Here is a 14,433-nt window from a genome sequence, read left to right as displayed (position 1 = left end):
AAAAGAAAACAGAATATTGAAAAATAATTAATTTAACAAAAGATTTCTGTGAAAAATGAAGTTTTTCAATTTATGAAAATGGTTCAAATTAGTTTAAAATGCTATACTTATAGTTAGTACCCTATTATTTCCAAATTTTCTCCCCAGATACCCCTGGTTTCGGACCCCTCCCGCACAAAATTCCTAGCTGCGCCACTGTGTGAATTGGTGTTTCTTATGTCCTTAGCCCTCTTCTTCGCATTTTTCTTTCCACCTTTCTCCATCCATTCATTCTACCCACCCCCTTCCCCTCCAACTCCTCGCAAACGACACTCCTCCATTCCCCAACCTCATCCCCCTTCACAGGACACACAATGATGAGGAAAAAGCCTACACGCCATTTCATGCCACTAGTACGGTGTCGAACCAAAATTTTATTTTCAACAAAATTCTACATCCCTCCATTCTTAAGGCCTATTTACACGGGACATTAGCTCGAAGAAGTCAATGTCTAAATGTATGAACGCGAGAATGAACGCCAAAATGTACAGTAGATAGTTTAGTATTTATTCTTTAGATTTTATTCGGCCATTCATCTCATGATCATAATTTTGTGGGTTTGAGATGTTGTTTCGTATGTCCTTACCCCGCCTCCTACATTTTTCTTCCCATCGCTCCATTCATTCATCCTTCCATCCACGCCTTCCACTTCCATTCAAATGAACAAACAAATTTCAAACAGCTTAAGTCATAACTGTACGGATGGAAACGGAATATTACTATAAAACTCCTATACCTAAGATATGACATTTTATACCTATATATATATCTGTACCTCGGAGGAAAAGGACACTTTTTCCGTTTTCCTTATTTTTCAGGGGAGCAGTTTTAAGATTTTTGAAAATTTAACCAGTAATTACTAGAAGGTTAGGTATTGGTTAGGTTGTTTACAATATTTTTGAATCATAACGTTATTACTATAGTCACCTAATCTTCTAGTAATTTCTGCTTAAATTTAAAAAAATCTTAAACATGCTCTCCTGAAAAATTAGGAAAACGCACATAATGTCCTTCACTTCCGCTGTACATATATGTACTCGTAAAATATGTACTTCTACATGACTCAATTATCATTTAATTACATGAAGTGACCGGAATGGTTGAACTAAGAAAGAGGGTGTGGGAATGTGAGATGTTGCTTCCTCTGCGTCCTTAGCCCATTTCCTCGCATTTTTCTTCCTATCTCTCCTTATTCATTCATTCATTCATCCTTCCATCCATCCACCCCTTCCCCTCCGACCTCTCGCGCTCCTCCCTACCCCTACTTTACCCCTCCCACACGCCCCTCCCTTCCCCCTCCCTCCCGCCACAGCCCCACCACCGACGCACCCTCTCTATTAAGAGCAGTCAAACATCTCGTCTTTGCAGCGCCGTCCTCCAGTCTCTCGGCTTGCGCGGTGCGGGGAACACGTTCAAACTGCTACGCTTCTTCTTCCGATAGAGACACACTGAGGTGACCGACGAAGAGTTGTGTTCTCTTCCGGAAGCGAACCCATTCTTCGTCGTCTTCGGCACGATGACCGCGGCGGAGGGTCCCTTGGGGCGGCTGTCCGCGCTGGCCGCCACCACCCTCCTCGCCGCCTTCGTGCTCTCGGCGACGACCGCGGGTGTGACCGGCAAGGTGCAGAAGGTAAGCCCCGCACTCCTCCCCGCCGTGATTTTTTTTTACGTTCGTTCGACGAAAATATCTGCCATCACCCGCGCTTTGGTATGTTGTGGTATGGTATATGGAGGAGGAGACCATCAGCTGAAGTCATTTTCACCATGAGGGAAGGTAGCATAGAGCGACACACGGCGCATAGTGGTCCCTAAATCGAAAAAAGCTGGCCAAATGTCACGATTTCGAATTTTTTCACGGCAATACTTGAATACTGCAATTCACTTTAATTCAAGGAAATTTTATAATGTTTGAATGTTTTATTCGGATTCTACAGGACATAAAGTCGACAAAGTACGCTACCGATTTGGTTACTATTTTCTTTGATCGGAGCGGCTACAGGGACCCATCAAACATGGAGCATTGAGCGTAAAATGAAATATACATTAAATCAGTCGATTTCGAAGAAGTTCAGCTTCATGAAGGTCAATTAGTACGCATTATAATTACTCAAAAAAATCCGCGGCGACGGCATAAGCCTCCTCTTGACGAAAGGCTCCAAGGTGCCCACGGCTTAACGTCACATCCGACGGATGGAGTGCTGTGCTTATAGGGCCCTCCAGAAAACGCTCAAGCAGGTATAGGACATTCTGTGAAAAATACACGTTACTGCCGGGATCTGAAACCCTGACCCTAAGGGTGGGAATCCATTACTCCAGCCACCACACCAGCCTGATCCCCGCCTGGGCTTTGTTGAGCTATGTACTAAAATCGTTACAATGTCAAGATGAAAGTTTTGAAAGCAAATGCGAACTAGATGCAGGAAAACCTTAGTACAGTCCAGAAAAAGTAAGTACTACGCGTAAGATGACAAGACATTCGTGAAAAATGATCAAGCTTCAAGATCAAAGTTAAATAACATTTCCTGTTCGGGGTAAAACATTATGCAAACATTAACTGTTTAATAGTGAAATTTTAGTAAATACCCGAGAGCTAGCCAGCGGTAAACCTATAATTAAAAGCACAAATGGTACCGTTATTCACGGGGGAAAAATCATAAATCAAAAAACCATCAATCGTTGCGGACGATTAATTATTCTTTTTTCAGATTCAGCTTGGTGTTAAAATCCTAGCAGTATAGCGGTAAAAATTTAGAAAATAATATCAAAATAGGCGTTGATAATCCTTAAAGAATTCCCCAGCAAGGTTTCTTACGGTACAAGTATTTATAGGGAGAAAAATCATAGTCAAAGGAGTGAAGGGAAATTACTTTTCCTACGCGTAATGCAGTGTGAAAATAAAATTAGGGTAGCATTTAAGTGTAGTGTTAGAAAATTACGCAGACAAGCTGGCGGTAAAAATTTAAGGAATTAGCCTAATGTGAAAATTAACCGTGAACTAACCATAGGTAAACTTTTATAGATTCCAGCAAAATTGCGCTTAGTGGAAGATTATTCTTTGTAGTAATATTAGAGTAGAATACTGCAAAGACTGATTATATTCGTGAAAAATCGTCAAACTCAAAATCGAAGAGAAATAACGTTTCCTACTCTGAGCCTGAAATGGTATTATTTGTTTTAGTAATGAAAAGGTGCAAATATATTGCAGAGAAAAATCGTTTTTTTAACCCATCAATAATTCAGGTTAAAACAACTAATATTCCTTCTTAGTGACTAAGCATGACATCAAAATTTAAACAATATAAATAAAAAATGTAAGTAAATAACCAAGTCGGCGTAGAGTTCATGAAGGCTTCCAAGCAAGGACAAGGAAAGTGAGGAATTTTAGGCTTAATAAATCATTTGTGAAAATTTATAACAATGCAGATGAAGGCAAATAAATTTTCCTTGTGAAAATTCATTACATATAAAATTAAAAACAGAACGTTGAGAAGTTGAATTTTCAGTAAATATTAGTAAATTAAATAATAATGAAGGGCGAGTAAAATTAGTTTTGCATTGTGAAATTTTTGGCAATGAGATCATTTTTTCCGTCAGTGTGTCCATCAGTGTTTCAATTGAAACCTTATTTCCGTCTTTTCGAAATTATTATTTGAATAGAGTGCTTTCCCAAATTTTAAATTGAAATGAAGCATAAACTTTATGAAATTTAGCATACAAATAATTAAACGACTATATGATTTCTTTAAACACACTTTTCCCACAGTTTGAGAGAACCAGGCAGTTATTTCCATTTAGTGAAAGTATTTTGACCTCCGTCGTAAAATTAACTGGCTAACGACCGACAAAATAGTAAGTTTCGGTGCTTTATTTTTATTTTTTCCTCGGTTTTCTTCTATTGTGACGCATCTTTTTCAGTTATTTCCTTAACCGACCTGCTGAAAGTAAATTTAAATGCACATTTACAAGGGGACACAAGGTTCTCTACGGGAAATTTAATATTACTGGAAAGAGTAGGCACTACTTGGAGAAGTCACATACTTGAAAAATCAATGTGAATATTTAATTTTATCGACATAAGGGCCCAAGAACAATTTTCGAAGACACTATAGATTTTATAACAATCAGCTCAAGATTTTAATACTACCAGTACGATCAAATGAATATTCAAAATATACTATTCATAGCAATCATTGAATCGTTCAACCATTAATAGCCATCAAATTTGACCGAAGTCATTCAAAGATTTTAATAGCGATTTCCAGCAATTTTCTCACTTGATGATGATTCTCAGGTAGCAGTTTTTATATAGTCGTTCAGTAAGCACACCATTTACAATGATCGCAAATTTTGATTATAATGATACCCAAATGAACAAAAGTGACATTAGCATACACAGAAAACACTTGAAATTAATCTCAACATGAGTATGCGATATCCTGTGCTGAGAAGGCACTTTATCAGCTATCGAGTAAACAAAGTTAGAAATAATTTCGTAAGAGCCTGAGAATAATTTTTGATGAAATCATAGATTATGTAATGGTTATCTCCAGAAACAGCCAAGGGATTTGATCGCGTTGGTAGCAGAAGTCATGCGCTACCACTCTAGTTTTTGTCTGGTTATGAAAATAAGGACTATTTTTAAATCTGACGATAGAGTTCACTCCAGAACATCTCACTTTTAGGGTAGATTGACAACTTCCATTGCATCTTTTGAATTGCACCTGAATCATCCAAATTCAGGCAGCTAAGCTATCAGCACAGTCTCCTTCATTATTTTTTATATATATCCTCTTCATGTATGCATCGTTATCCATAACTGGGTCCATTCTGCAAACGTTTTTTACGTAATATCTATGTCAATTTCATTTTTGGGGTTTTAAAAAAAAATTAGACTCCTGTTCGCATGGCATTATGAAAGGGCATAGCAGCGAATTAGTCAGATTTACGACTTTACGGGCTCATCCGCAAGAGTGCTTGTGCGAAATTTCCACGGAGAAATGATTTGCCTTGATCGGAATTCGAACCCCCGATCCTCATAATTGGCGCTGCGTTTTCTACCATTTCGACAACCAGATAACTTCATAATTCTTCATTTAATTAAGCATGAACCTCTCTTTATTTGTTAATTATATACAGCGCTATAACTTGGAATATGCCTTGGAGGATGGGAAGGCCTGGGGTTACGACCCTTCGCCCCCCCAGGAAAAATCTGGTAAAATTTTTGAAAAATGACATGCCTGGAAATACATTTTACATCATTTTGGCTATAAAGATTGAACTTTATGCAGATGGTGTTATTATATGTCAAAACTAAACAATAGCTTTAAATATTTTTTTAATTTCTCTAAAGCTTTGGGGGGAGATATCCCCTCTTCCCCCCCCCATAGTTACACCTCTGATTATATATGTTTATCAGTCAGCCCAATCAGTTCGAGTTCCAGCACATACTCTTTCCACACTCCGAAAGGTCCCAACCTGCCTCCTCACTCCTGGGAACTTTTTCGCTTTTATTTCTCCAATTCTTGCTATCGTACAGCTGAGTACATCCTTTAAATAGCATACTTTGATTAAATGGTAAACCATCGCTAAACGGAAGTGATAATTGCGTGATTTAAATAATTTATCAATGAATTGCTATGGGTTTTGCAACAACTGCTTAAATTCCATAACAGGAAATCCTTCCGAAATGTTTCCAGTGGAGAAAATCCATTCAAACACAGAGGTTATGGATTGCGATAGGTACACTCTCCACACGTATATTCTTCTCCGTAAATATACGGCGTGACGTGTGACACCAGACGCGATTAGTCGGCCGACAAATCCTGGAGATCAACAGTCTAAATGTCAAGAGTCAATCTAAAAATAATTTATCATTACCGGTTTTTAATTTTCCATAGTTGCATTAGCCGGTCCAAAAAAGGAAATATTTCTCACTCTTCGAATTAAACCTGATTAATTAGTGAAAGCGAATAAAAAACTTGTTTATTTGTTCACTTTATTTCAGCTTCCTTTCGCTCAGCATTTTAGGATTGTAGTTCAGTAGTGAAACAGGTTGTACTACTGATTAGAATTTGGTGGAGTAGTACAAAAATGTAATTCAGCAATAAATAAACCTTCCCGAAGTGAAGCCTGATGCGATAAATACACCAGTTAATTTTAAAACTTAAATTCTCACAAATTTAGGCACTGAAAGTTTTACTCCCACACATTAAAGTGACAATTTATGGAAATTACGAGCATATTAAAATAATTAAGTGGAATTTTTCACTAAGATAAATATTTATTCTATTCGAGTTTATATCATCTTACACCATCATCTTACGGCGCAAAATTGAAACTCATATCGAATTGAAATTTATCTTCGAGGAAAATTGCATCTGTTTGTTAGCGGCTATGTTCACCACAACCAGTCAGTTTACATTTCAATATTTTTGGAGACAATTTGTTTCTGCTTTGTCTTTTGTGATAGCAGAAACTTATATGCTAAATAGAGTATTGACGTAATATTGGTAACGGAATGATTATTTTCTTGAAAATTTTACAGATATTCTGTCTTTTCTTCTTTTTTAAACAATTTATACATTTTTCTACGTAAGTGGCAACTTTATCATTTTTTATAATATTTTTTATACTATATCATTTAAATACTTTTTGAATTTGACCTGGCCCGTATTTCCTAAAAAGCGTAGCCTATTTTTAGGTTTTTCAGGGATCAAGCCAACAGAATTTTACACACACTATGTCCTAAGTGGTCAAAAAAACACTCTGGTGGGATTAGAACCCACTATCCAAGGATAAGCAGGCAAAAATTACCGGGGTCGATTATTATTCCAAAATGGACAAACTCCACTCTATACTGCTTGAAAATTCGGATTTCACAAGAAGTTACGATTATAAGCTAATTCTGTTCCGAGATCTATCTTATTTCCATCAGTCTTGCCCTCATGCAATGTTAAATGTTTTTTTATTATGTAGCGAGTAGAAATCTGCATTTTTTAAAGGCATAGTATTATGAAGTAAGTATACGAGGGCCGTTTTTTTAAGCTCCGATGGGTCTTGAACACAAGGCGAAATGATTGATTAAAAATTATTTCATAGGTAAAGATTGAACACACTTGTGGTATCCTTTCAAAATATTCGCCACGGAAATTGCGGAATTGGTCATGCCTGTGGACGAGCTTTTCTATACCTTCTTCATAGGATGTTGCCGCCAATGACTTCCAACGATTTTTGCCTTTGTCCTGAAGCTCATTGCCCGTTTGAAAAAGCTTCCCTTCAAACCAAATCTTCATTTCGGTGCATAGATGGAAGTCACACGGCACTAGGTTGGCATTGCACAGTGAGTGATCGAACATGTCCCATTTAAATTGCTCAAAGAGCAGTTGGGCTGCATCAGCGCTGAGATGACGGGCGTTGTCATGGATCAGACCACGTCCAGAAGTCAGCATGTCTATTCTTTTGTTTTGAATTAGAAAGGACGTAATGTTTTATCCTATTTCACACTCTAGCCACAGTGCATTAACGCAATTCTCTTTTATTGGCATAAAGGACATGTCAATGCTGAAGCCATTCGACGAGTTTTCTGGCTGTCGCTACGCAGTGCACACTTGGCGGGAGAATCAGTTGAGCCAGTGTAGTTGATGAAACTGCTACTAACCTTAAACTAACAACTCACGGTCAGAAATTACTTGCATTGTGCGGAGCACGCGCCCTATCCGTGTAGTACCTGCCGGTCGCTTGTATTGTGTTTTTGCTGAGGTATCCGGGGTTGATAAAAACGACCCTCGTATGATATCTGTTTAGGTTTAGGCGTTTAGGTTTTCCAGGGGACAGACCAGTAAAATTTTACACACACTCACGTCCCAAGTGGTTAAAAAATATCCAGGCGGGACTTAAATACGCGACCCAAGGATTAGCATGCGAAAACTACCGGGGACCAGTTTTTAAACGAAGTATACCCATTCAACTGACAATACCCTATCAACTTAGTATAACAATTCAACTAAGTATATCCATGCGAAAGATCCACAGAGAAAAAATCATTCGCCTTGACCGGGATTCGAACCCGGATCCCCCGATTTCCGGTCGAGTGCTTTAGCCAGTTATGCTACCGAGGCGTCATTCTTCCCTGTGGATATTTTCTTTTTTACATCTTGTCCGGCAGTGTCCGAAAATATCCACAGGGAAGAATGACGCCTCGGTAGCTTAAGTGGCTAAAGCACTCGACCGGAAATCGGGGGATCCGGGTTCGAATCCCGGTTAAGGCGAATGATTTTTTTCTCTGTGGATCTTTCGCACGATTGTGCATTGCGGATGACTCCCGTAAAAGTTATCACCGCGGCTAGTACCGGTATACTTTAAAATAAAATAAGTATATCCATTCAAATAAGTAAACATACAACCCAAATTATTATTTAAAAAATCGACGAATTCCACTTCAGCACCCAAGAATCTTCGCATTTCATAAAAAATTACGAGTGCAAAGTTATTCCTCTTCGTGAGATATATCTTGTTTTCATCATTCTTGCCCTCGGGCTACGCTCAAGGTTTTTAAAATGGCGGGTTAGAAATCAGCCACGGAATCAGGAACAGTCCACGCAATGAGACTCTTTAGTGTTTGTTTTTATAAAAGGCACGACATATTAGAGAGAAAAATGGAAAAAAGGGGAGTAAATTATTTCGTTTAACTCTCTCTCCGCATGCACGGCTCGAGGCGACTGCTTGGTAATTGACTCGGCGCAATTGGTGGGGAAACTGAAAGCCAAGGAGGCGGAGTGTGTGAGAGCGACCTGTTTCGGATATATAATCCCCCGAGCGAGTGGGACACTTGAATCTTTTTAAGGAAGTTTCCTCGTTCACCGTAACCTCAAACTCGGGTGGAATGGGCCGGAATTTAAACTGAGGTAAGACTAATGGGCCCAGAGTAAGGGTGCATAGAGGAAACCTAAGGCTCGAACCACATTTAATTTAACATTGAACATGTTTTCCTCAATTAAAGCCTGAAACACGATTATTTTTTGATCATGCATTGCTCATGATCAAAAAATGGTCATGTTTAGGAGATGCGTAAACTTTTAGGGTAATTGTAAGACAACTTGTAATTTTGTGGATATCATTGAATCAATTAATGTAGTTAGAAAAAGATTACCATATCTTAAGCATTGCTCATTATCAAAAATAATTATCACATTTAGAAGATGGGTTAACTTGTGGGGTAGTTGTAAGACAACTTGTAATTTTGTAGATGTCAATTAATTTAGTTAGAAAAAGATTACCATATTGCTCATGATCAAAAAATGAAATTCTCCGAATGAAAATTTTTGAGCATGATCCCTATCAACGATAGGTTTTGAAGGGGCCAAAAGAGTTAAACTCAAGTGGAATAGGTCAGCTTTTAGACTGAGGTAAAACTATGGACCTATAGTGAGGGTGCACGGATGAAACCAAAGGCACGGATCACATTTCCATCACATTTAATCTAGCATTGAACGTATTTTTCTCACTAACCCTTCCGTGACTGTGCCTAGAAAACTTACGCGAACGACTGTGTTGGGTATCTCAGATACCCCACTTATTAATCATAAATAATATTTTGTATTTTACTCTTTACTGTAACTCAACACCATGGCTCTTTTTCTAATGGTATAATATCTTGTTTTGCACAATTTATAAATGCATTGTAGGCTACATTTAGGTTTTTACATTCAATTTTTGCAAAATGGTAGGAATCTTTCATAATTTGCTATTGTAACTGTACATTGACTAACATGCTATGAAAAAACAAGTACAAGAGATGCCATCATGTACAATATATGCGTTATTGAAGTGATAATATAATAAAATTTATTGCATTTCACTTTTATCCCTGCCCTCATATAACAAATAAGTTTTTTTTCCTCCCACCAGCAGCTGTGCGGGGTAACTCAGTTACCCCAACAAAAAAATTGAAGTTTTCAAAAACAATTTAAATGCAAAAAAATTATTCGTCACCTAAATAACGGAAAAAAAACGTTGAGCTCAAATACAAAAATATCAAAGTAACAAAATATACATTATAAAAAATTATTCAACATTAACATACTTTGGGGTAACTGAGCTACCCCGCAAAGTCACGGAACGGTTAACATATTATTACATCAAATTATTATCAAAGATATTTAAACTGCTTCATTTTGTTCCTAGATTCTCGATCGAGAAACCCGACGTTAAATAGTGTACGGCAGGAAAATATTGTATCGTAAAAATTCAGAAAATCTCCAGCCATTGCGCCAACCAAAGGGTTTACCTGTGCCGAATTGAGAAGCCTATTTCATAATTACTTTGCTGATATTCTCATAAAAATTCTCTCTGAATAACGCCCATGGTCACTTATGTAATAATTTCCGGTGGATTTATTTTTGGAGGAGGGTTGTTACGAACATTTAGGAAAGCTAAAGTTCAACGCAAAACGAACGCATAACATGGCATATGAGTGGTAAAAAAATAAGCATTAGAATTCAAGTTACATAATTTAAGCCTGATTCATACGATCATTTTTCCGTCACTCGGAGTGATCTGCATCTACATCTACATAACACCCTGCGAGCCACCTGTAAGGTGTTTGGCAGGGGGTGATCAAACACCAGCATGCATCATGCTATTAGATTCCCACTTGCACACCACACGGTCCAAAAACGTTACGCATACTAACAAATTATACTACCACATGCTGCTAGAAATAAAATAAAATTCAGAAACATGCATCAAGGTACACATAAGTTAGTAGGCTACACTACAAGTCACCTAATCTATTTGCGAGTTCCAACGCAGCCGTTATAATCTCTTATTGTTCGTGGAAAAATAGAGATACTGAATCCGTCTGCTCTACAGTCTATCTCTCTTATTTTATTTATATGATCTGATTTTCCGTAGTATGTTGGCATTCGTAATATACGGTTAACTTCGTTAAAAAAGGCACTGCTCTTGAATTTATCTAATAGGTTTAGTCTATTTTTCGATCAACGGTCTGACAGAGATTCCCATCCGAGTTTATCTAAGAGGTCAGTTACACTAACAAGACTATGGTAACAACTCTTCACGTACCCGCCATGATAGTTCAAGCGATACGTTTTCAGCGACCAAAGAAGTGATCACTTGACCCATTGCATTTTCTGAATCACACGCTAATTCCCACCAATCCCATTTTTCCATCGCTTTTTCCGTTACTTTCCGTATTTGCAACATTCATTCAATTAAGAGCCAATCCTGGTGTTAGAATCCTTGTCAGCGGACGTGCGTTCTGATTGGCAGAACAGCGATGGAAAAATGAGAACCTGCAAAGTGATTCCATCCCTCGAGTCATCGTGGGAAATGAACGCGTGACACAGACATTTTTTCCGCCATCATTGAAGCGTATGCTTGAGCTGTCCCTCGATGGAAAAAATGAAGGTGTGGGAAAAAATGAAGATTGGGGCTTAAGATACTACCATTCTTTAAAACAATAATAATCATAATATGTAAAATTTATCAATAAAATATTCTTGTATTACGGTCACTCATGGGGATCGGGTTGGTGTGGCGGCTAGTGTGTTGGCTTCCCACCCGGCGGGCTCGGGTTCATATCCCGGCAGTGGCAGAGAATTTTCAGAGATTGCCCGATCCCTGCTTGAGTGTGGTGTGGAGGACATTTCAAGCGCAGCACTCCGTCCGTCGGATGGGACGTTAAGCGGTGGTCCCCTTGGTGCCTTTCGTTAAGAGCAGGCTAATGCCGACGCCGGGTTTCTCTTCACCCTTCCTTCCATACCCTTCCCTCATGGCGCAAATGACCTCAGCTGTCGGTCGCCTCCTCCAAATACCTATGGTCACTCATTGAAAACGAATATTTGTATGCTTGAGATATGTCTACGAATTTCAATCGGTATCCATTAAATACAGCATAGCAACTAAAGTCTTAAATGTTAGCGATGACTCGTTACAACCTGACACGAAGCCAGAGATATGCTGCTGGGGGGATGCGGGTTGCCAATAGTGATATTTTTTAGTGAATTAGCACGCATCGGAAACCTTACAAACCTAACCAAACCTAAAATCAGCTATGCATTACGCTGGCATAATGCTGAAAATGAATTCATTCTTGGTTATTGTCAGGTATAATAAAACTAAGCGGCAATGAAAAATGGAGTAACTGAGGAAGAACGGGCTAGTCCCTCAACAGATGTATCGTGGGTAGTCGCCACAAGGGAAATAATTTAGGGGGGGCTGAAACCCCAAATCCTCCCCCCCGCTCTGGCTGCGTACCTACCTATAATTGGAACTTCATGATTCGAGGACTAAATTATAAGGTATTTATAAATTATTCGCACTCATATCTCGCTTCGAGTTCCGTAGACATTATTGTTCTGGTATAAAAATTAGAATTATAAAAGGCCACATTTCATGAAATGTTTACTGTGTCATGTTTATTCCAATTTTATGAAAGAATTTTCTCTCTTAATTAATAAAGCACGCTAATGATGCGGTAATCTTTTTAAAACTACGTTAATTGATTAAATTAAATCTATAAAAAATACAAGTTGTCTTACGAGCTACCAAAGCTTCTAAAAGTGACGAAATGAGACTATTTCTCTAGCGGATAGAGGAAAAATATTGTTAGATGTTTTTATATTGATAAAAAATTTTCAAGTTACTGGTCCTTCCTTACTCCTCAATCGAATAGTTATGGATTCAAGGTGTGCACCACACTTTTAACATATTTAATTTAGCTGTAAATGTATTTGCCTCATTTAAGATTCTCTAAAAACGACTGCTGCCAGGAGGATACATATTTTTAGAAGGATAAATCCGGATATATTCCGAAAAAACCATGGCTCGGCAATAATTGGCACCCCAGCTTTTCGGCCTCGCTCACCATCACTTCACTCAATCCTCTTGCTATTCCCTCGCTATTTCAGCAATATTGAATGGGGTCTTCATATCCTGTCTACCCTCAAGTCCCACCTCGGATGGCAGCTTAAGGGAAGATGAACTTCAAAGAAACTCGATTTCCATAGGGATAAATTCCATTCCACATTTTGGGGTAAACTGCGTGCTGGAATAAGATCTGAAAATTCAATGAATAATCCATCTTGAAATTTTGCACATTCTCGAGAGGATCAGTGGAATTTGATCAGGTTTTAAATTTTAGGAATGCATTTTTTTAGCGATTTGTAATCCTAAGACCATGCCTTTGATGCCATACTTGTTTACTTATGTGGCCTAACTGCTCAAATCCTTCACTATACGTCTATTATTACATCAAATGAGTAAATGGAAACCGATGGATAACTTAGGCCTCACAGTATATACACTTCCCTACGCTCTAGAAGCTTACAATGTCTCTGATTAACAGTATAACTTACGGCTCAACCCTTTCATAAATAGAAAAAAGAGACAATCATCGCTGTTCAATCTTATAGATACGATGAGGGAAATTTTTGCAGTTTTTCTAAAATCTAAATTCTCTAAAAATCAATCTAAATATGTTTTTATTATAAATACCAATCTAAATATTTTTCTTGGTATACCTTCAAATGTGTTTTATGCTCAAATCAAAACTCTGCCTTACACGCATACTCAATCCAGCCATACCATCTGTCTCCGCCTTATACACCGTTCTCAGAGTTTCAGTATTTATTCTTTATATTCTTTTTTACGTACTTATTTTAATTATTTTAACATCCCAACATTTTATGATTCTTTATTGATATTTTTTTACAAATTTGTTCAGTTAACAGTTTTTTATTTCTTCAAACCTCACATATTTCTTTTATTCGTTGTTTTTATCATGCCTTTTTAACCTGGTTTGTGTTGACTTCTAATGGTTTAAATTCAATCTATAATTTATTCCTACCATGTATCATGAATTCCTGAGCGGTGACAGCTACAGGAGGGCACTCAAAGACTTGACAGGCTCAACAAGATGCCAGGAAGGAGAAGTTCTATAAAATATCGATGGACAACTATACGAAAGAATGTATTTGTACACATTCCTGTATTTAAATTCAATACCAAAACAAATACCTTGTAAAAGAGCCCAGGTCCAGAGGATTGTGGCCTCACCTGGGCCTGGCAAAATAAACAGCAAAGTCAAGTCCGCCGTATCGCCTCAAGCAGTTTTCTATCCTTAGTAATTGTATCCAGTACTTATCTTGGAACTTTTCTTCCTCACCGTGTCCTATTTCCACCATATTCATGCTTAAAGTTTTCCTTCGTCCTCCATTATCCGCGACCATGTTTCCGTCCATCATGTAGCGTATCGCACCATATCAGACTCTCTTTCATACTCTGACATTATAATCCTCTCAGCAGATCTTCCCTGCTCACAAAAGCCATTTGCAAACCCTATTTCTTGCACACGTAATGTCCATCCGCTTCCAT

General features: G+C 38.0%; 1 protein-coding gene across 1 annotated transcript in view; it reads left to right on the top strand.

The window, feature by feature from the left end:
* Positions 1-1,393: 1,393 nt before the first annotated feature.
* LOC124158874 (uncharacterized PE-PGRS family protein PE_PGRS54-like) overlaps positions 1,394-14,433 on the top strand; it is a 113,335-nt gene continuing 100,295 nt past the window's right edge. Inside the window, exon 1 of the mRNA XM_046534270.1 lies at positions 1,394-1,669. Within this exon, the coding sequence (XP_046390226.1) occupies positions 1,556-1,669 (114 nt within the window). The 5' untranslated portion in view covers positions 1,394-1,555. The remainder of the gene's footprint in view (positions 1,670-14,433) is intronic.

Source organism: Ischnura elegans, chromosome 5 (genome assembly GCF_921293095.1).
Source record: "Ischnura elegans chromosome 5, ioIscEleg1.1, whole genome shotgun sequence".
Classification (NCBI taxonomy): Eukaryota; Metazoa; Arthropoda; class Insecta; order Odonata; family Coenagrionidae; genus Ischnura; species Ischnura elegans.
Note: the sequence above shows the minus strand (reverse complement) of the source record. Positions and strands in the feature narration are given on the sequence as shown.